General features: G+C 40.1%; 5 protein-coding genes across 5 annotated transcripts; 1 reads left to right on the forward strand and 4 right to left on the reverse strand.

The window, feature by feature from the left end:
* Positions 1-398: 398 nt before the first annotated feature.
* On the reverse strand, positions 399-4,133 carry AK88_01798 (uncharacterized protein; the record flags this gene model as incomplete). The annotated part of the gene is made up of 1 exon (XM_012479433.1): positions 399-4,133. The coding sequence occupies one exon, from the start codon at positions 4,131-4,133 to the stop codon at positions 399-401; it is 3,735 nt and encodes a 1,244-aa protein (XP_012334856.1).
* Positions 4,134-5,959: 1,826 nt separating this feature from the next.
* AK88_01799 (uncharacterized protein) lies at positions 5,960-10,486 on the forward strand (the record flags this gene model as incomplete). The annotated part of the gene is made up of 2 exons (XM_012479434.1): positions 5,960-9,526; positions 9,704-10,486. 2 exons carry the CDS (start codon positions 5,960-5,962, stop codon positions 10,484-10,486), a joined length of 4,350 nt encoding a protein of 1,449 aa, XP_012334857.1.
* A 27-nt stretch (positions 10,487-10,513) lies between these two features.
* Positions 10,514-12,373, reverse strand: AK88_01800 (uncharacterized protein; the record flags this gene model as incomplete). The annotated part of the gene is made up of 1 exon (XM_012479435.1): positions 10,514-12,373. One exon carries the CDS (start codon positions 12,371-12,373, stop codon positions 10,514-10,516), a length of 1,860 nt encoding a protein of 619 aa, XP_012334858.1.
* A 904-nt stretch (positions 12,374-13,277) lies between these two features.
* AK88_01801 (uncharacterized protein) lies at positions 13,278-14,834 on the reverse strand (the record flags this gene model as incomplete). The annotated part of the gene is made up of 1 exon (XM_012479436.1): positions 13,278-14,834. One exon carries the CDS (start codon positions 14,832-14,834, stop codon positions 13,278-13,280), a length of 1,557 nt encoding a protein of 518 aa, XP_012334859.1.
* A 2,334-nt stretch (positions 14,835-17,168) lies between these two features.
* On the reverse strand, positions 17,169-24,869 carry AK88_01802 (uncharacterized protein; the record flags this gene model as incomplete). Its single annotated transcript, XM_012479437.1, has 1 exon — positions 17,169-24,869. One exon carries the CDS (start codon positions 24,867-24,869, stop codon positions 17,169-17,171), a length of 7,701 nt encoding a protein of 2,566 aa, XP_012334860.1.
* Positions 24,870-26,330: the final 1,461 nt, after the last annotated feature.

The raw sequence follows: 26,330 nt of genomic DNA on the forward strand, positions 1-26,330 counted from the left end.
TAGTCAAAATTAAAAAAAAAAAAAAAAAAAAAAAAAAAAAAAAATTCGCGCAGAATGCTTACCAATTTAACAAAAAAAAAAAAAAAAAAAAAACAAAGGAAACAAGAAAAATACGATGGGAGCTGTGACGGTAGAAGCACCTTTGCTTGGGGGGCACAATTAAATACACACAGGTGGGTTGGTGATAAAAATTAGGCTTCACATTATTTGCAAGTGCATGTGTGTGCAGCTGGCAGTGAAGCGGCTTGATGTGCACATACGTATGGAGGAGTTGCACGGCGAATTCGCTGGCAGCCCTGCATATGTGTAGCGGAACAAATAGAGTGTGAACTACCCCCCTTCACCCCTTTTTTGGAGCAGGGAGGTATAAAAGCGGAGGGACACACTGATGAACGGCTTTACAACACAAGCTGGTGTACGGACGCTTTCAACAACTGCACATTAATGTTGTTATCGCTGGACAGAGAAACATGAATAGAATCGTTGGGTTCATAAAAATTAGAGATTAAAAAGGAAGCAATGGGATCCTCGACGTACTTATAGAGTGCCCTTCTAATAGATCTGGCACCAAAATTCATGTCATAAATATTATTTTCGTCACTACAAATATATTTAATAACATCTGGTTCGATAATTAAATTTAAGTTTTTTCTTTTTTTAATTCTTTTTTTCAAATCTTCAATCATATTTTGGAAAATATTAACAACATCTCTTTTGAGAAATTGTCGGAAAATAATTTTCTCGTCAATCCTGTTTAGGAATTCTGGAAGAAATTTTTTCTTCAGTTCTTCTTCTATTTCTGGTTGTAACTCTTCATACCATTTATTGGTTCGTAATTTTTCTTCAAATATTTCGTAGCTGTTTGGTTTATGGGTAGGGGCGTTCTCCACGTGTTGGTCATTTTTTTGGCTTATCTGCATGTCTGCCTCATTGTTTTTGCTTACTCCTGCTTCGTCCGCTACGACTGAATTATCTGCAGTGTTAACTTGTGCAGGGACTTGACTGTTGGGCAGGGAAGCTGTATCTATGTCCTCGCTATTTTTCTTCTTACCAACGTAATATCTGAAGCCTAGATTTGAGTAATTTTTATTATAGAGTTTGAAATAATCTGTGATAATGTCTGACCCTACATTGGTTGTCATGAAGATAAAGGTATTTTTGAAAGACACTTTATTTCCCTTCGAATCTGTTAGAACTCCATTGTCCAATATTTGCAACAGAACATGTAACACTTCACTATGTGCCTTTTCAATTTCATCAAAGAGTATAATTGAGAATGGTTTTTTCTTTACACTTTCGGTTAGTTCTCCTCCTTCTTTATAACCTACATACCCTGGGTAGCTTCCGAACAGTTTGCTCACTGAATGTTTGTCTATGTATTCACTCATGTTTATTACGATTAGGTTGTCTTCATTGAATAAATATTTGGATATGACTTGGGCGCAGAGCGTCTTTCCAACCCCAGATGACCCACAGAGTAGCAAGGTGCCAATAGGTTTATTAGGATCCTTAATATTTGTTATAGCTTTGAAGAGATACCTGGATAATATATCGATTACTTTTTCTTGTCCGATTATAATTTTGTTTAATTTTTCTTTGAGTTTTATAATTTTTTCTTCCTCCTTTTTATTTTTTTTTATGTATGATATGGAAGCTTTTTTGCTGACAATATTTTCTATAACGTCTGAAGTGACGTACTTCATGTGCATGTTGTGGAGGTAATTTTGTGCTTCGACATTTCTGTTTTGGTCGGTGACTGTGGGTTGGGCGTCAGGAGTGGGTACCGTCTCGGGTGGAAGCTCGTCGCTACTCAGTTGCGTGTCGTTCACCTGTTGCTCGTTTATCTGCTGCTCGGTATTCACCTGCGTGCCGTTCACCTCCTGGGTAATGGCCTGCTCTGCATTCGCCTTGGCGGCACGTTCATCGCGCAGCCTCTGGCGCATGAACATTTCGTACCTGATCTTCTGGTACGCGCCAGCCTCGTCCAAGATGTCTATGGCCTTGTCTGGGAAATTTGCAGTGGGCAGATAATCCTCCGTGAGCGTAACGATCGATTTGAGGGCATCATTTGTGTAATAAATATTGTGATACTTTTCATAATTGTATTTAATTTTCTTCAGTAGGAGGAGAGTTTCCTTTGAGGTGAATGACTTGACAGGGACGCAGTTAAATCGTCTCCTCAAAGCTTTATCCGATTCGATATATTTCGTATACTCTTGAAATGTCGTGGTGCCAATGCATTGTAAATTGTCTGAGGAAAGGAATGGCTTCAACAAATTGGAAGCGTCTAACGATCCCTCCCCACTACCTGCACCCACAATAACATGAATTTCGTCAATAAAAAGAATATTTTTTTTTTTCTTGTTCATATTATTTAAGAGGTGTTTCATTTTTTCTTCAAACTCCCCTCTGTACTTTGTCCCAGCAACAATATTCCCTACATTGAGTTGGTAAATTCGACAATTGCGCAAATGATATGGTACTTTATCTTTTAATATTAAATAAGACAAATGTTCTACGATAGCTGTTTTTCCGACTCCACTTTCTCCAATCAGTAATGGGTTTGATTTTTTTCTTCTTCCTAATATTTCTATTATTCTTTTTATTTCTTTTTTTCTTCCAAAGAAATGTTCATGTCCTTTTTCATACGCTGCTTGAACCATATCGGTTAGACAATCTTTCACATATGAGGAGTTAAAAATTTTGCTATTGGATGGGAAATTATTTTCTTCATAGTTTTTGAATTCCCTCGTTTGGTGTAGGTAATCATTGTTTAGGTTGTTCATAAAGTGGTGATTGGTGTTTTCATTGTTTACATTCCGCATTCGCTGATCGTCATCCCTATTATCTATCGTTTCAATGGGAGATCCATTTCCTTCACGTTTATCTGCATGGTTAGCATTTTGATCATCATCTCGCTGGAAGTTACGGCCTGGCTTTCCCGTAGGGGGTGCTAAGGAATTTTGCTCGTCGTATCTAGTTAGTTCCTTGTTCAAATCGTTAACGCTTATGTTGAGCTCGTTCAGATATTTTAAAAACTCGCAGTTTTCATCTTCCTGTGCCATGTTGATGAGGGCGATTAGTATGTCAGTGACGTTGACGAACATTTTTTTTTTCCTCCTTGCTTCTAGCACCGCGTTGTGAAGCACCCGTTTGCAGTTTTCAGAAAATTTGATGTCTCCCTTTTCGTCCGGTACCTCGTTTGGCATCTCCTTTGACCACTCGTTTGAAAATTCTTTCGACAACTCCTTAGACAACTCCTTGGACACATCGCTGGAAAACTCGTCGGGCAGCTCGCCTGGGGTTGCCTGATCTAGCAGGGGCGGTCCATCGGGGGGATCCTCCAGATCTCCTGCGTGAGCTCCTAAAACGCGTTTCGCAGCGTCACGAATGAGTTTCCTAGCTGCTTCATCCCTGTCGTCTGTCCCCTCCACTGAGCTATCCACATCATCAACCTCGGTCGAAATGTCACTCTGTCCATTGTCGAGGTTTTTCAGTTGATTAATTTTGTCTTCTATGTCTTGAATGTGTTTGTTGATGAAGTTACTCATCAGTTTGTGTTCTCCATTTGGGTCTTCGTTCGATTGATAATCTTTTTCGCCATGTGCAATATCCTTTGTGTTGTTGTAAGAGGGGGGATGCTGATCTGTTGGTGTCCCCTCAATTGCATTCTCCCATTGTTGAGGTAAGTCTCCTGGGGGGTTATTTTGTTTGTCCTGGTTGGTGTCATTACTTGTCTCCCCCTCCTTTTTATTCATTTCCTTATTTAGCTTGTCTAGAAAGGTCGTTAGGGATATATTGAAAAAGTTTAAAATATGTTTTACCAAGTTGGAGTCAATTCTGATGATGGCAATTAGGAGGTGCTTTAATAGGATTTCCTTTTCGTTGTGATTTTTGGCCACTTCTCTGGCCATAATGAGTGCCCTTATGCACTTTTCATCATATTCGTCAAATAGGGACACGAATAGCTTGTTGTTTCTTGGCTTGATTTTCCCGCAGGTTTTTCTTAGGTGGAGTGTGTTGCATTTGTTCAGTTGGTAGGTGCTGTTTAGGAAGTTGGGCTTGGTTCTTGTATGTATGGTTACCACAAGTTTGAGCGTGAGCATGAAGAGCAGGAGGTAAATCGCGTTCATTTCCTGTTTGATTATCGATTGGAGGGAGATGGCCACATGCGTGTGCTTTAGGGGGGGAAAATGTGTGCACGTGGGGTGGGGTGGGGGTGCTGTTCTCACCTTTTAGGCCGCTCACCACTAGCCTGCTCAGCAATTCCAAATACCTGGCTTTGCGCAAATCACTTCCGTTGCTCAGATGGGACCCAACATTCCCGTATGTGGCGAAAGTTCTTTTTCTGCTTTGGTAAACAACCTGCCGCGCACACCTTGGGCCGGGTGAGAATAAGCCCCCAAGATTGGAGATGCGAGAAGGTGGGGTTTTACAACTACACAGAATTACATTGTTTTGTTTTTGCCATTTTTTCCTTTTCTCCTTTTGGCATATTTTTTTTTTTCTTTTTTTGGTTATTTTTTTATTTTTATTTATTTTTTTTTTTTAATCTCCATTTAGTTGGCTAGTCCCAAGGTTTTTCCCTTAAACGAAAAGCTATCCTTTTTAAAGCCCACATCGGGGGAAGAGTGCACAGTCAGGCTGTTACATATGTGACAGGGTTGATCGCCTTGGCCAGAGAAAGTTGATCTGGATAAACGTACACCCGCCCCGTAAGGCTTTGCCCTAAGGGTGCTTGATGACCGACCTGGTGAATGCACATTTTATTCTTGCACTTCCCAAGTCACTACCACAAATGCGGGAAAAAAAAAAAAAAAAAGCATCCCTTTTATGTGAACCGATCAGGGGGCGTGCACCCAATGAGGTTATTTCGTGTACCAACGTGAGTGCACATGCAACACGTTTTACAAGGTGCAGAACAGCACAACCTGAGAGCAGCTCAGGGAAGGAGGGAACAGGCTATCTCAAGCCTAACTGGACTTAACCAAATTAGACTAACATCTCTGCAAGAAAGCCAATATGCAGACATTACAAAAGAGAGTAGTGGGAAAAAAGGGGGTGCTAAATTGTTATGCTCCTTACCGCCCTTTCGGCTATACCAATAATTGTGTAAAAATGACTTTGGTTTGTCGCCCTCCCCTTTGCCGTAACAAAGTGTAGCACGTGGAAATGCCATAAGCGTGAAACATTTAGAGAGGCCAAGAATTGTGGCGCTGGGCAAGGTGGAGGCCATATATATACAAATTGCATTCTGGGCAAGTGGGGAAAAAAAGTAAAAATGGAGATGTGAACTTACAGTTGGAATGGCAACTAATGCGAGGCTAGGGACAATGGAGTACCCAGTCAACGTGCGCAGTTATCGGAAAATGGGAGAAGGAAAAAAAAAAAAAAAAAAAAAAAAAGAGGCGACCCATTGTGTGTGTGAAAAGTGAGTGTATCTAGTGTGTTCCGCGCAGTAGACTCTCTTAATGGGGTACTCTCCTTAGCGTTACGAAATTAGCATAAGGGGGATAATGCGAATATTGGGAGAAGCACACATAGGGGAATGGACAGAAAGGAATAGCTGCGTCTATTCTTATAGGAGCTGCTTCTTCTTTCTTTTGGAGTCGTCCGTAGCTGCCATTTGGGTGAATGGGCAGTAGACAGAGAAAGGGGAGGCGGAAAAAAAAAAAAAAAAAAAAAAAAATGGGACACAGGGAGGGGAAAAGAACGACGGATATATGATATAAAAAGTAGTGTAAATTAAGGACAAGTAAAACGAAATGGAATGATTTCCCAAATGTGTATAAAGTCAATTTTATGTGTTTTTTTTTTTTTTATTTTTTTTTTCTGATGTACCTCTGCGCAATTGTCGCCCGGAACGAAAAAGAGATCGTCGCACGTGCCGTCTCACCGTAGATGTGTATACAAACCTAGATGAAAACATTTAAAAAAGGAGGGGAAAAGCTTTGGCAAAATGTATGCCTTTGAAAAAAAAGAAGAAACTTATTTCACCAAAGCTATATATGCATACGGGATAAACAGGAACATAAAGAACCCATTTTATTTACTAGACGATAACTGCTTTTTCTATTGCATAGGAAGCAATGGAGTCATTCACTCCCTATCTGAGAAAAAACAAAAATTTCTACTTAGCGATGAAAGCAGTTACGGGATTGTATGTCTGGGGATAAGCAATGATAGGAAGCTCCTGGTGTTGGGGGAGAGGTCCATTAGGAAACCTTTCCTTTCCATATACACCAACAATTCTAAGCTCGTGAAAAGGTTAACCTTAGAACTTGCAGACAATGAATGTAAAATTATGAACATTTCATTTTCCTCAAAAAATAAATATTTGTATTGCTTAACGAATGGAAGTACCAAGAGCCTTTTCTTCTGTTACGACTGGCTGCATGAAAAGTTAATGTTTTGCAAAATTTTTTCGCCTTCCCTTTTTGGGGACTATTGTGAAATTTGCTTGAACGCGCAGAATTCGTCATACATTGCGCTGCTCTCGGTGTGCGCTTTGAATAGTGGCGTTAACAGCGGCGCGGCGAGCGGCGCGACGAGTGATGTGATTGGCCAAGTGAATGCCAATTTAACTGCCGATTGCACCACCCTTGGCCAGAGCCATGGCAACACTACCGAGCAGATGGACCCCGTCGAGGAGGGACACAAGGCGGAGGGGAAGAGGCCCCCAATGGGACCACCCACCCAGAGACACGTATTGCTCTACCATAACGTCGATAGAAACTTAGTAGAAATAAAAATAAAAAATAAAAAATTGGAAAAAATTGACCGTAATTTCACCAATTGCTGTTGGCTGAGTGATGGCATTCTACTCCTGACGAACAAAAATAATCATCTCATTTTTTACGATGTTAAGAAGGAGCATGTGAAGATATACCACAAGCATATGAGTAGTCGTCTGGAGGTTGTAAAAGTGGCTTGTCTTTCGAGGGGTTTTCTCCTCTTCGATTATGAAGGGGTGCATATTTATGAGAGATCCCCTGATGTGAGCACCAACATGTGCTACATGTCGAAGTATTATGTACAATTTAACTTCTCCTCCTTGATGAGTGGCTACTGCTTGGTTTCCCCTTGTGAGAAATTTTTGTATTTCCTGTCTCAGGATGGGAACTTGAAGAAGTTCGACATGTGGCGGGCGAGGTGTAGTGAGGGGAGGGGCGAAGAACAGGTTGCCAAGGATGGCAACAAGTGGTACAACGGGCTGGGGGGAGATAACCTGTCCGGGTTGAATGCGGACCCGTCGCTAACATGTGGTGACCCGTCGCCGACATGTGGTGATGATCACTCGCCGCTTGACATGGGCAGCCAGGCGGCCTTCAAGCACTACGATAAGCACATCGACACGGTACTGGAGGACGTAAGTCCCTCGAAGATAAACGATTTCGATGTGTGCATGAAGCCGCCGCTGATCATCCTATGTTACGACGACAACATGATAAAAATGATCAACTACAAGAAGAAGGAAGTGGTGATGTCTAACTCTTTTAACAACGAACCGTTACATTTGTCCATTCATTGTTCAGGTCATTTACTGCTGGTGGCTTTCACGGACAAGTTAAGACTCTTCCACATTTTGTATAATAAGTTAAAAATAAAAAAAGAATTTTTTTTAAAAAATTGTTCCTGTTGCAAATTTTCCAACGGAGGAAGTTTCATGGCCATTTCCAAAATTTCTACCATTTATATATACAAAACTTACACGTATGAATTGTTATATGTATTAAAGTCTCATGTGAATTACATCACCGACTTGGTGTGGAGTTGTAACGATTTCTCCATCTTCTCGATTGGCAAGGATGGCTACCTATTTGAGTACTCCTTATACAATAATGGAAACAAAAATATGGAACTGATGCAGAAGGATAACAAGTTTTTAAGTATTGATTTAGAAATTTTAAACGAAAAAAATAAAAAAAAAGAAAGCAATAAACAAAATAATGATAATACTCCGAATAGTGCCAAGTATGGAAGTGAGTATAAAAGTTTTAACAACCTTGGAACAAATGAAATGAAAAATGTTTTTGTTTCTTGTGATGATAAAACTATAAAACAATTTTGTAATTCTAAATTGGAGTGTGTGTTGGAGTCAGAATATGTGGTAGATAAAATATTGGTTTATAAAAATAAATTTCTTATTGCCTCATTTTATAATGGTTTTTACTGCAGAATAAGATTTTATATTCTTCCTCTTTGTGGGTTGTATTTGGAAATTCCTTGTCACATTTTGAATTGTGTTAATTTGAAGCTAGATGCAAATGGGGAGCTCCTTTTTAGCTGCTCCAGGGATGGCTCTATATATATGTTTTCGATAGAAAAAATGGATTCTTTTTTTTTGTTTCAAAATGATTCTTCCTCTTTAGGGCAAATTACAAACAGTGCACAGGTTGGAAATGTGGCCAGTGGAGCGGTGGAGGGTGATCACGAGGGAGGGGAAAAACTGCAAAAGGGGCAACTCTTAAGTAGCGCCAATGACACCACTGATGTGTACAGCGAAGAATTGGTGTCTAAGGGGAAAGTGCCTAGCGGAACGGACGATACAAATGGAAGGGAAGCTTCTTCCAACGGCGGTGTTCTCCCTACCGGAGCTACCACTACGGGGGAGAAGTTAAATCTGTCCGATTTGAATACAGAAAAGGGGGACACACAAGGCGGTGAAAAAGGAAGCGCTCATGACGGTCTAGAGGGACCCAAGCAGAAGAGTAAAATGAAAAATAACTTCCTCCTATATGACCTAGAAAACAAAACTAATTATGTTCTGAACGAAGAAGAAAAAGAAGGCGACGATATTTTGATTGACTTCTACTATGTACAGAAAAAAAATAAAGAATTTTTGGAATTACAAAAAAAAATTACAAATCTGAAAAACCAAATGGAACTGGAAATGAAAAATAGAGAATCGATTCACAAGTCGGAGATGAACAAACTGGATAAGCAGAAAAATGTAGAAATAAAAAATCTGCTAAAGATAAATAAAAACATCATCAAGGAAAAGGACAAAGTTGAGAACACGTGTAAGGAATCTTTGTACGAGTTGGAGGAAAAGCACACCTGTTTTGTGAATCAGCTAAATGCCCAATTTTATTTAACGAACAAAATATGCGAGGAAAAATTTTTGAAAATTCAGGAAGAGTTCAATTTATATAAAAAGAAATCGACAGAGGAAATCCTTGACCTGAAAAAGGAGCACCAAATGAAGGTGACACAACTGATCGCGCAAAAAGACGAGGAAGTGAAGAAGAAGAACGAATTTATAGAAAGCCTTAAAGAGAAGTATGAAAACCTGCAGAGGGAAAAGGAGGAGTACATAAAACAGATTGAGGATGACGTGGATGAGGAGATCCTGCTCATATCCCAGAAGTATGAGAAGCAGATTGGCGAGCTGAAGCAGGACAAGTACGACTTGATGGGAAAGTTCAAGCTCTATGAGCACATCGAGGGCGAGCTGAAGGAGAGCATTCAGCTGGAGAAGGAGAAGTTTGTGAAGAACAACATCACAGCGAAGCGGCTGCAGGAGGTGAGAGTTGCGCACGGGGTGGAGGGAAATCTTCCTGTGCGCGTCGCCATGCGTCGTGATGTCTTCCGTGTGTGCATCGGTCGCTTCGTGTGCGTTGCGATGTATGCTGTGTGTACCTCGGTCACGTCGTATGTGTCTGCACTTTGTTTGATGCCCACTTTGTCCCCCCACCCGCAGAGCATTGACCACCTGAAGGGCGAAGTGGCGACTCTGAAGGACAACCTCGTGGAGAAGGACGACGAAATCGAGTGCATGAACAAAGACATCTCCAACTTGAACAAAAAAAATGAAGAACTGGAAAAGTTGAAAATCGTGTTGTCACAAAAAATAAAAGATTTAGAGTCCAATTTAGCCCCAAAAAATTCAGAAATAAAAATTATGAGAGAAAAAATTGAAGAAATGTCAAAGTGCTTTGAAAACAACCACAAAAAAACAGTCAACTTGCAGATCGAAATTAACGAATACAAAATGAAGATAAAATCTTTGCATGATGATTTGGTATGTAATAATAAAACGATTGGAAATTATGAAAAAATTTTGAAGAATTTACAGGAGCATATTAAGGAGTGCTATTTGCACCTTCATGATAAGAAAATCTTTAACGCGTCCTTCTTGAATTTGTACAATAAGTTCCACAAGGTGAATGACGTGAAGAACTACGACACGAAAAATGTGTTTTCTGAATACTTGCGCCAGAAGGAACATTTGGAGAATATGATTGATGTGTTGAAAGACAAGTTGCAGAAGGAGTCGGAGGCTTTCCGCACGGAGAAGATAAAGATGATGAACGAGAATTCGCTCCTCCTCAAGGAGATTAACGATTTGAAGGTGGACTTGAATTTCCTAAAGGCGGAGTGCCACAATGCCAAACTGATTAATCGCAAGATCCAGTTTCTGCGCAAGTACAACAAGAAGGGTGGGGTAGGGAGCGCAACGAAGCAAGTCCCCCCGGAGGGGTAACATGTGCGAGGGTGTGTAGCCGCCTCATCAATCGGCCTCTTCACTAATCAACTTGCTGCAGAGCGGAGTCAACTTGTAATTTTTCTGAATTATTAAATTTTTCAAATTTGTAAAGTCTTCGCGCATGTTGAGTTCTTTAAAGGCCAAGAGGACGAAGCCAAGAGTGCTGATGTTGATTTCGAGAGAAGGCGTCCCTTTTTCTTGCATAGTAATTAATTCAGCGTAAAGCGAAATGACCACGTCGTATTTTTTACAATTTATACAAGCAATCATGGCGTCATTGTAAAGCTTTAGTAAATCTTCTGATGATACATTCATCATTTTAGCTACCCTCAAAACATAAATGGCGTAATTATATATTCCGCAATTTTTAAAAGCATTAATTGTATATACAAAGGGAATAATATTATTCTTACTTAATAATTTTTTCATTTGCATTTCTTTAAAAAGATTGAAGGCCTTTTGATAATCATCGACAATGCTATACACATTCAACATATAAGCATAAGAAATAGCATTTGGACTTAACATTAAATCATCGAATTCATTTTTCCACACTTGTTCGATGATGTTAATTTTTGCATGCACACTTAATGCTTTTAAAATATTATTTAGGATATTAACATTTAAATATTTTTTAAGATTTTGATCATCCTTCAGTTTGTTATAATACTCAAGACACTTGTCACAATTTCCATTTTTTGCCAATAGGTCGAATATGCTTTCGAGGAGGAGGGTAGAGGGCATGTACTTTCCTGTGTTTAATAATTCCTCAAAATATTTTATTCCTTGTTCAGGTAAATTGGACATATTGCATGCGAAGATTACATTGGCGTATTCGCTGTACTGGATTTTGCTGCTTCCCTTTTCGATGTGTTTGATCTTGTTGGTTATTTCTTTAAACTGATTTGTGTAGGTGTTTCCTTCCTCCTTTGCGTTGTCGTCTTCTGTGGTGGCCTCTTCCGCAAAGGCATCCTTCCACACGCGGTTCCCGCCATCAGCACCGTTCTCGCCATCACCGCTATTCTGGCCATCACCCGTAACGTCGTCCCCCCAGTTGTTTATTTCCTCCACCATGGGGTCGCTGCGGAGCTTCTCCAAAAATTCGACCGCCTTGTGTCCGTCCCCCGCTTTGGCAAAGCAGCTTATCATGAGAGCGTAAATTTCGTACGTGGGAGTCAACTTGTCTGTCTCTACCATTTCGTCAAATAAAATTTCCGCGTGCTCCCCCATGTGGTAATTTTCACATAGACGCAGCAGTAGCTTGTACGACACCAAATCTGGTTTTATGTTTTTTTTTTTCATTATTTCGAATATCTCTAACATGCTTTTCAGGCAGCCCTTTTTTTCCACTGCCGACATGGCCGCGTTGAAAGCTAGCGTAGTCGCGTCCACGTCTCTGCTGGTGTAGATCAGGTTCATCACTTTTATCCAATCCATGTTTAGCGGGACAACGCTTTTTTCTACTTCTTTCTGCGCGCCCTTCTTATTTAAAATGTCTTCATCGGGCTTGGGGTCGTGCATAATGTCGTGGTTAGGGGTGTGGTTAGCGGCGTGGTTAGCGGCATTGTTAGCGGCGTCCTGGTTATCCTCTTCGGGGGGTTCCCACGTCGAGGTGGAGCCAGTGTGGTCGTCCTCCCCCATGCTGCTGCACAGGTGGGATAGCCCTCCCCCTCCGCTCTTGGTAAAAATGTTCACTTCCTCCCTTTTGCCATTTTCGTATGCCCTACGCCAAATGTGTTTCCTTCTTTTCCCCCCGCCTTTTGTTCCTACCACATTGTGGTCAACGTAATTCACAAAAAAAGCATCGCTCTGGTTGTTTCGCCATTTTATGCATATCACACTTGGGATTATATAAAATACGTAGCACCAGTATTTCAGTTTCATTTAGTTTGGCGAGAGTACAGCGGTCGGCTGCCGGTGTGCGTGTTCTTTTGGTTTAGGAGCAGAGAGGGGCTGACCCTCTTTTTCGTTTTGTTCGCCTTAACAAGTGGGAGGTGTGTGCCTTTGCGATTTTTCCACTCATTATGGGGAACCTACAGTACGAAACGAAGTGTAAACAGGAGTAGGGTTACTCTGCGATCGCGACATTTTTTCTCCTACGCTGAGCGGTGTAAATACATACACGGAAAGCTTCCTTGCAGATGTATGTCCCGTCCCTGTGTAAACTTAAACCTCATGGGCAACGCACATCGGGATACAAATCCTAAATGTACGTTTCGCCGTTTTATTCTACAAGAAGAGATGGTTGGTTAGAGCATTGTCGGAGGGAAGCGGCTCCTTTTGGGGGCAGTTGGCATGGTAAAAAAAAAAAAATAACCTAGCGCACCAAAAAAAAAAAAAAACGCCTAAAAAGGGGGCATCTTTTAGAAGGCAACCTACATGAGGGCCCACCACATCAATCTCTCATAACCGCAACAGTTTAATTAAAGAGTTGGTATCCTCTGGTGAAGTTTTTTTTTTTTTTTTTTTTTTTTTGCAAAGTCAGAAAAGGGAGCAACTAGCCATTCGTGTTGATGCTTCCCCTCACTTTGTCATATTTCTTAAAAATTTCAGGATTCAAAAAATTACAAAAAAAAAAATTGAAACTGGAACGTGGATATATGTTTTAAGGAGGGGTGTTTCAAGAATTGGTGTAAAAAAGGGAACCGCCTGTTGTGTTCACTGGCCCTATTGGGCGATGTGTGTGTGTACGCATGTGTAAACAAAAGCTAACACGCACTGAACGAAAATCCAAGTCCAACTGATGCGGAAACTCTCTCAAGAGAGACACACTTCCCTCGCGCTACACTCACGTTGAGGAAGCGTGCAAACGGGCCTGCCTAGCAATGTCTATATTATTAGGGCATAGAGAGTCGACACCCATTTTTATATAAAACAAATGGTCTTCGTATTGATCCTTATCTTCAGTGCCCCAGTAAATCATAATTTTTTTATTACTATTATGTAGCGTCTGGAAGAAGTCCTTGGCGGGAATAACGATTTGGTTTCCTTCATTTCCATTCATGACGACTGGTTGTTTGAAGGATCTATACGAAAAATGTGCCCACTGGGCATTATAATACTTCATGGTGGAGAAAATGGAAGTAAAATTTGGCATTACTTCATCGTCTGAAAATAACAGAGCAACAGGGATATTTAATTTGTTATTTCTAACAGCTTTTAATAAATCGATTTGTTGCAACTTGTCATGGGAATTTTCCCCCATATTTTTTTCTTCACTTTGTTTTTTCATCTGTCCATTTTGTAGTAGCCATGTGAATGAGCTAAATTTGATTTTATAATTTTTGTAATTCTCGAGTATGTCCAGTAGGTGAATTCCCAAATCTTCTTGTGTTCCCTTCAGCTCAATGTCGTAAGTTATTTGGGTCTTATACAAATTTAATAAATCTTTTAAAAGTGGTACGTGAGAAAACTTTGATAAAAATATGAACAGCTTTTTTTTTTTCTTCAAGTCATAATTTTTTTTCATTACGTAGTTTGTGTAGAGGTCTTTGCAGTAATTGCATTTTATGGAATTAATAAATTTTTCCTCTAACAGTTGGTCATTCATTTGCGTGCTCGTTTTGTCTGTGAACGATTTGTGTAGTTGACCCTCCGCTCCTTCTTCATGTTCCTGTTCCTGTTCCTGTGGAAACAAATCCTGAAGAGAATTTTCGTTAAGCATTGTTTCCAGCTCATCAAGCTCATCCATATTTATGTAGGGCTGGTTGTAATCTGCGTACTCCATGTGTTTCTTGCTCTTTTCAGTTTCACTGAGGGTAGCGAATTTTACATTTTCTTGTACATTCTTCGTGAGGGTTTTCACACCATGTAAGTGAGAATGTCCACCTTGATCATGACCGCTGTTATAATTTGAGACGATGTTACTGTTGTGGCTAATTACACCTTCTCCCTCCGCATGGTTAGTTGCGACGTTTTCTATTTGTACATTGGATACACCTGACGCGGTGGAACCCTGTTGATAAAATTGCTTCCCTTTGGTTAAGATCCATGGTTCCTTAAAATGATAGCTCTGAATTTCCTCAGCTGTTAATTCTTCTATGTGTTTATTTTTTGAATCTTCATCGTATAGTAAGGTGTGTCCAAGTAGCCCATCCTCCGTGCCATGGATAACCACAACTTCCTTGTCCTTGGTTAGCCATACATCTAATTCAACTCCATCAATGTTCTCATCCACTGCTTTCTTAAATGAGTACAATGAATTTTCCGGGTAGGGGGAAGTACCGCCCGCTTCACTGGTTCCACATCCTCGATGACCAACTATGCTGGTCATTTGGATCACACAATTTTTGAGAACGTATAAAAAGGCGGCGAATAAAATGAACTTGCTCTTACTAATACCCATTTAATGTTTTTTTTTTTTCCTGTGGAACTACAGGGGGTCGGTGGGTATGTGCCTCTGCCTTCCTGCCTGACGGGTGGTTACAATTATATGTATCAACACACCCGGACACGGTGGGGTGCGTGGGGGAAAGGATGTATATGTGCGACGCACTCCTACACCCTTGCACGGGGGAACATACATACAGGGGGATGTGTGCACAGGAAATTTAGCATGCATGAGGTCGGGGAAACAAATAAGAAAACAAGGGGACAAAAGTGGCCAAATTAAAATAAAAGTGATGGCAAAAATTATCTATGCAGAAAGGCAGCTCTGCCTAGGTGCACAGCCTGTACGAAGCTAGCCAAAGTAGCAAAAAAAAAAAAAAAAAAAAAATGGCAAATCAGAGCAAAATGCTGAGGTGAAGCAAAACAGGGTGAGAAAAATATACCCAAGATAAGGAAGCAATATAACAAAGGAAGGGGCAGTACGGAGAAACAAAGAGAACGGCTGAAAAACGCAAAAATGATATTGCTATAATGACATTTAGGAATAGTTCATGAATATATGTTGGGTGGCCTTGCCAAGGGGGGGTAAAGAATAACAGGTAACTAGGTTTAGAAAAACTCCCCTAAAAGGGTGGGGACAAAGTTTCCAAAGGAGAGGAAACGGCGATGTGTTTTACCCTCCCCACTAAAGATAAAAATTGAAAATTTTGGCCTTATATATCTGTTTACTACAAATATGAAAAATTTTTTTTTTTTTTTATAATAAAATGGTGGAAAATTGTATTTTCACTTTAAAGGTAACTACTTTCTGATTTCTCCCGTTAGTCGCATGTAACTATTTATGTTGTTCCTCTTAAAATAAAAAAAAAAAAAAAAAAAAATAGATAAACGAAGTAAGTGCGTTTATTTTTTACTCCGTTTTATTTCAGCAAACTAGGCCATTTCGCACGACAACCTAAACTAAAACTGCTGCTTGAAAACTACGCCGGCAAGAGGCAGATTGACTAAACGCCTACATATATATATGCAACGCGGACAAGGGTGGAAAAGTAGGTATAGAACAATAAGCACAACAGGCGCGTTGTAGAGAGGCAGGAGAAAATGGATCAAGGGAAGTGCGCATGTGTGTGGGCATTTATCAAGGTCAACATTGATCTCCACATATATGCCAATGTGTGCATTTAACCGGTTATATGGAGAGAAGGATTAACTGCTACGAATAAAAAGGAGGAAAAATCATCAAATAGGTTTTTTTTTTCTGCAGAAGTTCACCTTTGGAGGAACTGTCATTATTTGTTGTTAGCGAAATATAATGCGCTTCACAAATGCGTGAGGATTAGAGAATGTTTACTATAAAAATAAAAATTGTGCATTTCCTTAATGACCACCTTTCTTCATATCGTGGTGCAGCAAAACAAAAGAAGAATTAACGCAAAAGCGGTAACAACGGTTTCTGAGTTGTGTAGAAATGCATTGTGGCTTTTATTTTTATTATTATTACTATTATTTTATTTTTTTAAAACTATATTTACAAGGTCAAACTTGCGCTGCTCTGCTTCCTCCTATATTATAGGACAAAGTCCTTCGAAGAGGGTCCCATATCAGGACGTGGAGGGAACTAGAGCGATGTCGTTTTACGTCCCGCCTGCGGAGGTGTGTTTGAAAACGGTCAAGTTTTTCTTATGGAAGAGGGGAATAAGAATAAAAGCTGCTATGGATGATGCTTGTCCCAATATTAACACACATGCGTAAAGAAGTGTTTCCACTTTTTAGCTATTGCACGATAGTTCAAATTTGTTTAATGTTAATTTTGTTTGTAAGAAAAACCGCATTGTTATTTATTTTCCATTTAGCAACTTCAATACATCAGTTGGCTGTTTTTTTTTTTTTTTTTTTTTTTTTTTTTTTTAAAAAAAATGGCTAGTTGAAAAAAAAAAAAAAAAAAAAAAAGACATTATTTATGTTCATTTAGGTTTTTAAAAATGTGTGTTAAGCGACTTGGCGCGACGAAGCTTCGGCTCCGTTGCACGAAAAATACACTATACGTCAAATGCTCTCCCCGTGAGAATGTATGTTAATGCATGTGCACGCGCTAAAGCACGACGCGCAAGGGAGGAGAGAGGAACAAATATATTCCCCTTCTGAGCTTCATTCGTGATCAGGAAATTGCACACAAAATAGGGGCGAGTCAGTAGAAACTGGCCTATACAGTCCTCTACGCACACTACGGTTAAGTTTTTTCATCACAGTTGGCGGTACCCCCTTGGGTAGGTATCACATCGAGGTTGTATACGTTACGGCGCAAATGTAGGTGCCATTTCAGTCGGCTTGTAATCCCCCCCCCCCCTTTTTAAGGTCTTCCCCCGCGGAGCCGGCGGTACTCCTCCATCTTTCTCTTCTTCTCGTTCATGTACTCCTGGCGCTCGTTCTGTCTGTTCCAGTACCCCTTCTCCTTCCACCAATTAATAAGATTTTTAAAGTTGCGCTCGGCCCTGGTCCACAGTTTGAAGGATTTGTGGTCCACGTAGATGGAGTCCTGTAGCACGAAGTGGCCCTTGGGATGATGGTCGTTGTTATAATTTGCGTAAAGCTGTTGGTGGTGATTATGTGGGGGGATAACCATGAGGGTAAATCGGAGCGGGTTAAAGTCTGGAATGGGAGTTTTATCATTTTCGTTGGCATTTTTTTTTGGCGGGAATGGAATGGGTGGGATAAGGGCCCAGACGATGTGTTCCGGTTTGAGTAAACTTTCTTGTGACAATTCTTTTCTAATTTCTTCCAACTGTTTTTTTCTCTTACACTTTGGATGGTTGTATAATTCGATTAGATTTTTTTTTAGTTTATCACAAAAGAGGGAAATTATTTGGTCAATGGAATGGAACTGTTCATTATTTATAAGGTACACTTGTTGAATGCCCTGCATGTTTTTATATAGGGAGGCACTCGCAGTGTTGCCTGCATGTTGAATATTTTTCTCGTACACAGTAAACTTGGCTATAATGAAAGGGTCATCTGAGGTTTTTACATGTAAGTATAGTTTGTTGAGTTCGTTCGAGGGATAGATGATGGACTCCCCAATTCCAATGTTGGTCTGTTTAAGATATGCACGCACTTCATGATAATTCCATAATTTGAAATGAGGGTGATTTATAAGTTTTTTGTTTTGGTAGTATTTATTTTTATTTTTAATTTTGAGTTTCATTTTTTGCTGTCTACTGTTTGCGTTGGAGCGGTTTGCCATGTGTCCATGTGGATTCGACTGATTCTGCTCCGCTTGGTCTTCGTCGTCCTCATCTTCTTCATCAAAATCTTCCACGTCTTCATTGTCGTTTAATTTTCTAAAATGATTTTGTATGAACGTGTTTGTGTCGTATTGTATGTCTAGCTCGACCAGTGGAGAGAGATAATTATAAGTGATTGGCCCTTTTAAATTGTCCATGAAGATTTGTTCCTTAATTTTTTTCATGTTTTCTTCCGTTACGACTACGTGAAAGTTCGTTTCGAATCGGTTATACATATTGTAGCTGATGGAAGAGATTCTTCCTTTGATTAATTCACCTAGCACGGAGTTGTTAATATATTCAGGGTCCTTCAAATTGTTGTTATGTCCATAATGGTGGTGTCCTTTATGTGAAGAGTTTATATTTTCTAAATTGGAGTTAATTAGGTTCATCCTGTCCATGTAATATTTTCTTAGTTGTCTTAAGAATTCTTTTGAGTCGGTAATGATTCCCTTGATGTTGTAGGGTAATATTGTTATCTTAATGTAATTATTATTTTTGTTCAGGTAGTCCATTTTACACACAACTTCAGATCCAATGGCTAGGTTTTCTTTTTTTTCATTAATTATTAGGTAGAACAATTCTTCTTCTTTTTTTTTCTCGTAGTTGTAACGGTAGTCTTTATAAGGATACATGAGTTCCGTTTGAATGAACTTGAGGTAGGGGTAAATGTAGATTTTCTTATCATCATAGAATCGTCTGGAATAATCTTTTATTTCCATATTTCGAATAAGTTTTTTTTTATTAATAATGTAATTTACAATGTCGTAGGTGCTTTTTAAAAAATTATTTTTTTTGGTGTCAATGACATTTTTGAACAGATCCTGAATAATGTCGTAGCAATTCAGGGGGTGTATCCTCGTGTTGTCCAGTGCTTCCACATACTCATCCCCATGTCCAATAATTCTAATAAAAGAGGAACAGTTTCGATAGATGCATTTTCCTATTAGATTCTTATTTGAAGATAGGGTTAGTAGATCCTCCCTTGTACTCAAATTTCTGTTATGCAAAAGTTTAATTAATTCTTCCCTTTTTCGTAAACCTAATCCGGCGACGTAACTTAACATGACTCCCAAGTGTTTTTTTTTTTTCTTCAAAAAATTAATGTCGCACCCAGTTTTGTTTACTACATCTACTATGATTCTGTGGAAGAGAGCTTCCAATTTGTAGCTGCAAATATATTTCTGCAAATCGTGTAGGCAAATATTAAACATGTTTTTGTTTTCTTCTTCGAAAAGGGATATAACTACGCACAGGGGATTTTGCACAAAGCGGCACAGGGACAGACCGAGTAAAGCCTCCCTGGGGTATTTGCTCGTCAAATCTGCGCTGTACTTTTGGCTGTTCGTTACTATGCTTGGGATGTACAGATTTTCTGGTATTACCACGTATTTTCCATGTGTTCCCGCCACATGGGGGGAACTACTCGTGAGGTGTGCGCTTTTGTCCATGCCCCCTGCTCCTCCATTGACCAAGTTTAACACGTACGAGTAGACGAGGTAGGAGTACACGTCCCTAACCCCGACGGCTATGACATCTGGTTTGATTTTCTTAAGGAAGTTGTTAAATATGTTAATATCTTGTGTAATTTTTTCCTGCTCCACTGGCATTTTTTCCTTTTTAGCAATATCTAGGTATATATTGTCGAGGTAGATGTACTCGACAATATCACCGTAGATGTCGCAAGCTATTATGTGTAGTCTGATCCCATAATTTATGGGTTCACATATTATGGAGACCACTTCGTATACGTTATGATTTTTTTTTATACTTTTTAGAATTTTTTGTTTTTTTTTTTCTTCGTCTGGTTTGTTAGAAATGTAGCTTTTTCCAGATTTGTCCGAGTAGTTATCATCATCGTACAGATTCTTCATGTAGGCATTTTTTTTTTCTTTCATTGTTTCCTCCGATTTGTATTCCTCCTCACTTTCAACGGAGTGCGAAGAGTCGAACAGTTCCGACTTATTCGATCGCTCAGCCGACTTGTGTTTTGCATTTTGCTCCGTAGTATGATCCCAGTTGGGATCTGCGCTCTGGTCTGCACCTTGATCAGTAGCCTGATCAGCACCGAGATCCCAATTGGTGCCTCCTTTTTTGTTTCCCTTTTGTGTTTCATTCGTGACCTCGTCAGTGTCTCCCCATTTGCTTTCCCTCTTTTTGTTTTTTTTCTCTTCCTTGTGCACTCGGCTGGACTTTTTCCCACCATCATCATCGTCACCACTGCTGGTGTAAGATTCATCACTGTAAAACTTTTTCTTCACTCCATGGTGGAGATGCTTGCTGTCCCGATCATTATACTTAGTGTAGGAGTCTCTGCTGTGATAATCTGAAGAATAATTATCATCGTCTTTGCTATTTCGTCGATCCATACTTAGATCTGTGCTGCTTTTCCTATTTCGTAGTTTGGCCTTTTCTTCCTCTGCATTTTTGTAAATTTTAATGGGCTTCACATTGAGGGTGAGATAGAAGGACTGATGGATGTAGACCATGAGCCAGTTTTGTGCACTCGCAAGTAGCAAATTTTCTAGGTTTTTTTTAAAGAGGGGCAATAATTCTACACAGAGGAAATTATTTAAGATTTTTTTCTGCACATGTACGAAGACGTTGGTGTCTTCAAGATCATTGTAGCAGTAGGCGTAGGACAATTGTTTTAGTAAGTTGTTGATCCATTCATTGTCCATTGCTTCCGCTTTGGCCAGTTTATTTTTTTCCTTTTCCAAGTATGCTTTTAAATTTCGATCATTTGGTTTTTTTTTTTTCTTTTTACATTTTTCTCTTTCTACAAAATCTTCCGTTTTCCACGGCACGGTTTCTTGTGGCAATATGGGGTGGATAATTAGGTGCACTAACTTGTTATCTCGGTTTTTTAGAATTTCTAAATAGATGTGTTTGTACTTGTGTTTGGTGTAGTAGTTTTCTAACTCTCTCTTCTTGAGGTCCATACTGACTTCGCTTTCGTCCAGCTGGGTGTTGAACATGTTTACATTGTAGTTGTGTACGTAGCAGGGGTCGTGTGAGGCGCGGTAGGTCGTATCGCTTGTACTCACGTCGGTGCTCCCACTACGTCCGGCGTCGTTCCCCACTTTATATTCGCCGCACAGCAAGTGATGCACAGGGAACCTAAACAACCGGAAGGAGAAGTAGTCTGGGCTACTGACATCGATGTGTACTTCCCCTTGGCTAGTGCTGACAGTTGTGAGGGATGCATATTTGAGGAAGAAAAATCTTAAAATGTATTTCACACAGGGGTGGGAAGCCAAGAGTTTGGCGTAGTAACAAATGAGGGTCTTGAAGATCTCTTTATTGTTTGAAACTTCTCGAGTGAAGAATGACTTACACCACTCTTCCATGTGGCTCTGATTGTTCACATCGTTGCCGTATATGTCCGGTACATTTGTCACCATATGTTTAATCATGGAGCAGTTATAGGTGAAGGTGGTTAATTGGTCCTTTCCATCTTTCTCTTTTCCATGTGTCGCTTTTCCATCTGTCGCTTGCCCATGGTGCGCGTCCACTTCATGTTTTTCATACTTGTAACTTTTGCTATCCCCATATTTGTACTCATCGTAGTGGTGTTGCTTTTCCTCACCCTCTGCATGCTCTGCTGGCCAAATGGTTTGATCCTTTATTAGGTCATACATGTAAGCCATGTTTTCATAAAACTGTTCTGTGGTGAGGAGGTAGTCATCCCATATGTTAAATTTATTTTTTTTTACATACTCGAGGAAGAGTAAACCTGGGACGCTTTTTTCGTTATATAGCTTTGGTTCTGCGTTTTTCTTCATCACTTTCTTTTTTTCCTTATTTTTATTTGAGCTATTTTCCTCGAGTAGTTTATCCCCAAAGAGGTCATCGGCTGCATTTTCATTTTCAGAGTCTTCATCATTTGTGCCCCCAGAATGGACATATCTTTTTTCCTTTCCTGGACTTATGGCAGATGTTGTAATGGACACATCTTCATTTGTTCTAGCACCATTTGCGCTTGCCAGATGGCCGCTTCCTTCCCCGTCTTCCTTGATGCAAAGAATGGAGGAGTGTTTGCCCTGCACATTCTCCTCTTCCATCTTCATTCCCCGAAACATATCATTCTTAGCATAAAAATAATATATGTTGATGTCCTCATAGTACAAGTCATTGGTCTTATCGAGTATATCAAATACACTGGAATGGATCTTATAGGAAGTACTTAACAACTTGAGCCTATTTCTTAGCTTATTCATTTTCATGAATGTTTTATACCAGAGTTTGTCCAACTCATATATGTCCCACAGTATATTTAAATTGAATGGGGGAGAGATCAAATAAAATTTGTGAAAAAAAATGAATGGAATTTCATTTTTATATTTTATTAATAAGGTTAATGTGAGGATACATTTTTTTAATAAAAAATTATCACTTAGAAATTCCTGTACATTTATATGGCTGTACGTGTTGTCGTAATTTTGCTCGATCATTTTTTCCATATTTCTTGTGGTGAAATAATTAGGATATTTTTCTTTCAGCTTTTGTATTATCCACTTGGATTCTATGAGTAACAACTTTTTGGTTAGTTTGCTTTTTCTTTTCTTATAGGAGAAGTAGAACCTCTCTGGGGTGTCGGAGTACCTGATTAGGTCATCCTTTTTTGTTAATAACTGATTGAGTCTTTCATCTGGTTCTGCGATTTTTTTCCATTTGTTTGATATTATATCTAATTTTTTTTTTTTTTTTTTTTTTTTTTTCTTTTTCTTTTTCTTTTTTGATTTTTTTTTTCCCTTTTCAGTTTTTGCCGACTTTTCCTTGGACTCGATCATGTCTTCCTCTCCGAACAGATCCATCTGGTTTTCTTCCACTGCTGTTTTATTTTCTGCGTCGACTTCTTTCTCTTCCCCTTCGCCCACTTCTTCGTCCCCTTCCTCTTCCTCTTCCTCGTCGTCTTCTTCCCCTTTTTCGCTTCCATCTAGGATGCTTAAAACTTTCTTCTTTTTCACCTTGCCGCTTTTCCCCTCACCATACTTGTCGCGTTTCCTTATGGCGTCCTCGTAGTAGGGCAGATCATCAAACTCGTCAAAATCGTCGTACTCCTCGTATTCTTCAAATTTGTCGTACTCCTCATCGCATACTTTCTTGAATTCGCGCTCGTAGAGTTCGCGGTCGCTGTCGCTGCCTCCGTCCAGTTCGTCGTCTTCATCAGGTGCGTCATCCACACCATCGTCATCCTCCTCCTCGTCATCTTCCTCTTCATCGTCCTCGTCATCGGTGGAGTCGGTGGCGTCTTCTTCCTCTCCTTCCTCCGAGACATACCCCTCATGTTCTTCCTCATCCACATCAGGGTCGTAATCGGAGTCATCCTCCAAGCCCTTCTTTTTCATGTCTTGATTAATTTGATCGAAAAAGCTGACCGCTTTTTTTTTTTTTTTTTTTTTAATTCTCCTGGGTCCTTCTTCCTCCTCCTCATCGTCCAGAAGGTTGTCCCCAGAGAACAGATTGTCATTTTCATGACCTTCACGGTGTCCCTCCTCGTGGTCGTCATCCTCGTCTTCTTCGTCGTCCTCCTCCTCTTCCTCTTCACCTTCCTCCTCCTCATCGTCTTCCTCCTCATTTTCGTAATCGTATTTTTTTTTCTTCTTCGCAGGGGATACATTGATGATATCCAGGACAGTATTAACGTCTCCAAACGTTTGGCTAATAATGTCATGGATGTAGGAGTCTGTTTTGTACATATTGTTGGAAGAGATTGGGTACCCTTCTTCTTCTTCCTCCTCCTCTTCCTCCCCTACGCCGTTTTCATTCTCGTCACCATCAGACTGGTTGTCTTCATAATTGAACAAATCGTTTTTCTGATCCACCTTCTGCTTCTTCAGTGTTGTTTCGCTATCATCAATAAAATATTCTTTATCCCTTAAGCGGTCGATTTTGTTTTCACTTATGTTATCGCTCTTTGCATTATTTGCATACAAGTTATCGTCTCCATCATCATTATCATCATCGTCGTCGTGGTCTCCACCTTGTAAGTCTTTAATCTTTTTTAATCTCCTATGCTTGGTGTCTTTTTCATTTCTAACGACTTGCATTCCTGTGTTTTCTGCGATTAGTTCTAGGTCTTCTTCGTCTAGGCTTTTGTTTTCAAAATAATCATAATTTTTTTTTTTTTTTTTTTTTTTTTTTTTTTTTTTCCCTTCTTCTTCATCATCATCATCGTCTTCCTCCTCTTCGTCATCTTCGCTGTCTACAATGAATCCTTTCATTTCGTCTTCCTCTTCATCTTCTTCCGCGTCGTCGTCCTCTTCCTCCTCATCATCGCCGCTGCCTGCATCCTCGTCTTCGTCCTCTTCACCACTATCCTCTTCTTCTTCTTCTTCGTGTACCTCGTTCTGACCTTTCTCTTCACCTCCCTTCTTCGCCGTACTTTTGCCCTGGTGTTCATTCACACCTTTGGGCTTCTTCCTACGGCTATCTGCCGATTTATCAGTTCCCTTTTTGCCACCCCCTTCCTCTCCCTCCGAGTCACTTTCATAGTCCTCGTCAATAATTTTTTTACTTTTTTTATTGTGCTTGAAATTGTTTGAGATTTGCACGCCATCGTAGAGTTTCGTCTGAGGGTCTGGATGTTGCTCAGGTGGATGATCTGGCTGCTCCTCCTCGTCGCCTTCATTCCCCTGCAGCTTCTGTTTGAGTCGCTTAAAATTTCTGAAGAGAAACCCATCACTTTTTCTCTTCAGGTTTGACGGGTCTACATCCTCCACTGGATCCTGTTCATTCTTGTTCTGCGTCGTTTGGTCCGGCGCCATGCGGTTTGCGTTTCACGTTAGTTCTTCTTTTTTTTTTTTTTTTCACAACACTTTCTTGTTCTTTCGTTCATTTGAGCATGTATCCCTTTTGTGCGCATCTGCTTCGCCAAAGCAAACGATTTCGACGTTGCGCGATGGTGGGCAAGCAGATGGGTACATTCAGACTGCACGCACTTGAAGTCTGCCCAGCGGTCACATTCGCAGGTGCGCGCTGGGTGTACAGCTATGTAATGGCGGGGGATGGGGCGAATCGCTACAAGGGGAACTCTTAAAAATGGGCGGTTAAAAAAGGGCCCTTTTAAAAAGGGTCTGTTAAGAAGGGTCCTTTCACAAGGGAACTGTTGCAAACGACATGTTGCAAAGAGGTCACAAAAAGTAAAGGTTAAAAAAAAAAAAAAAAGGCTATTATTCCCCCCTTCGCTGGCGAGAATAGAAGCCACAAATTTATCACAGTGATGACATAATTAGTCATGCCACTATATTCATAACTGGGGAAATACATCCTTTGCGCATAAAGTTCGCGCAATTTTAAAATACCACGTTTTGGTTTAAAAAAAAAAAAAAAAAAAAAAAACTCGCCTCAAATTCAACCACAGGGGGAAAATGAAATTCTTCGCTGCATCATTTTGGAAAGATATAAAAGTTGCTTTCTATAAATGTGCTATATTTTACAATCCCGTGTAGGGGGGCACCCAAAAAGCGGAGCGCCGACTGACGTGCGGCTTCCACGATGAAGGATTGTAGCCGCCAAATATGCTGGCTCATGTTGCGCAGGGATGCATGTGCACGCTACTTAAATGCATGTATAAGCTTGTATGCTCCATATGGAAGAATGCCCTTTTCGCCATATGTGCCTCGCCGCACACGCTCTACGCTAGATGACGTACTCATAAAACCTGCGGCGGAGAAAACATCTCAAGGGCGCTTACAGTTCGCATCGGTTTGCAAAATTCAGAATTAACCCGTGTAGAACAGCTGTGCTGGAATTTGACTTTATTTCCTCCCTCCTTTGGCTGGTAGAAAGAAATTGTTTGGCTTTCCTCCCCATTTGGCAGATTTCTTCCCCCTCTTTTTTTTGCTGGTATATGAGAGTTGCCCAGTTGGCGATCGTCTTTAAGGATAAACGTGGCACTTGTTGATAGAAAAAATAATAATGCGTTGCCATAGAAGGGGGGAGGGGAACAATGAACGCATATAATATTGCGTATAAAAATGTATTGCTGAAGCTTCTTTCCCTTGCGGATGCGAGGAAATGAGTTCTCCACCTCGACACAGTGTGGTACAATATGGGACAGCCCACTAAGTTGGCAAAAGCGGCATGTATATACCTTTTTTTTTTTTTTTTATTATTCACTGAACTCGCTCCACACGTTGCACATTCAAAATATGTATTAACGGTTAAGGGGTGAAGCGGGTTACACACGCGTCCTGTTTTAATTGCCATCTGGCGTCACAATGCTA

The sequence above is a fragment of the Plasmodium fragile genome (genome assembly GCF_000956335.1).
Source record: "Plasmodium fragile strain nilgiri unplaced genomic scaffold supercont1.16, whole genome shotgun sequence".
Lineage (NCBI taxonomy): Eukaryota > Apicomplexa > Aconoidasida > Haemosporida > Plasmodiidae > Plasmodium > Plasmodium fragile.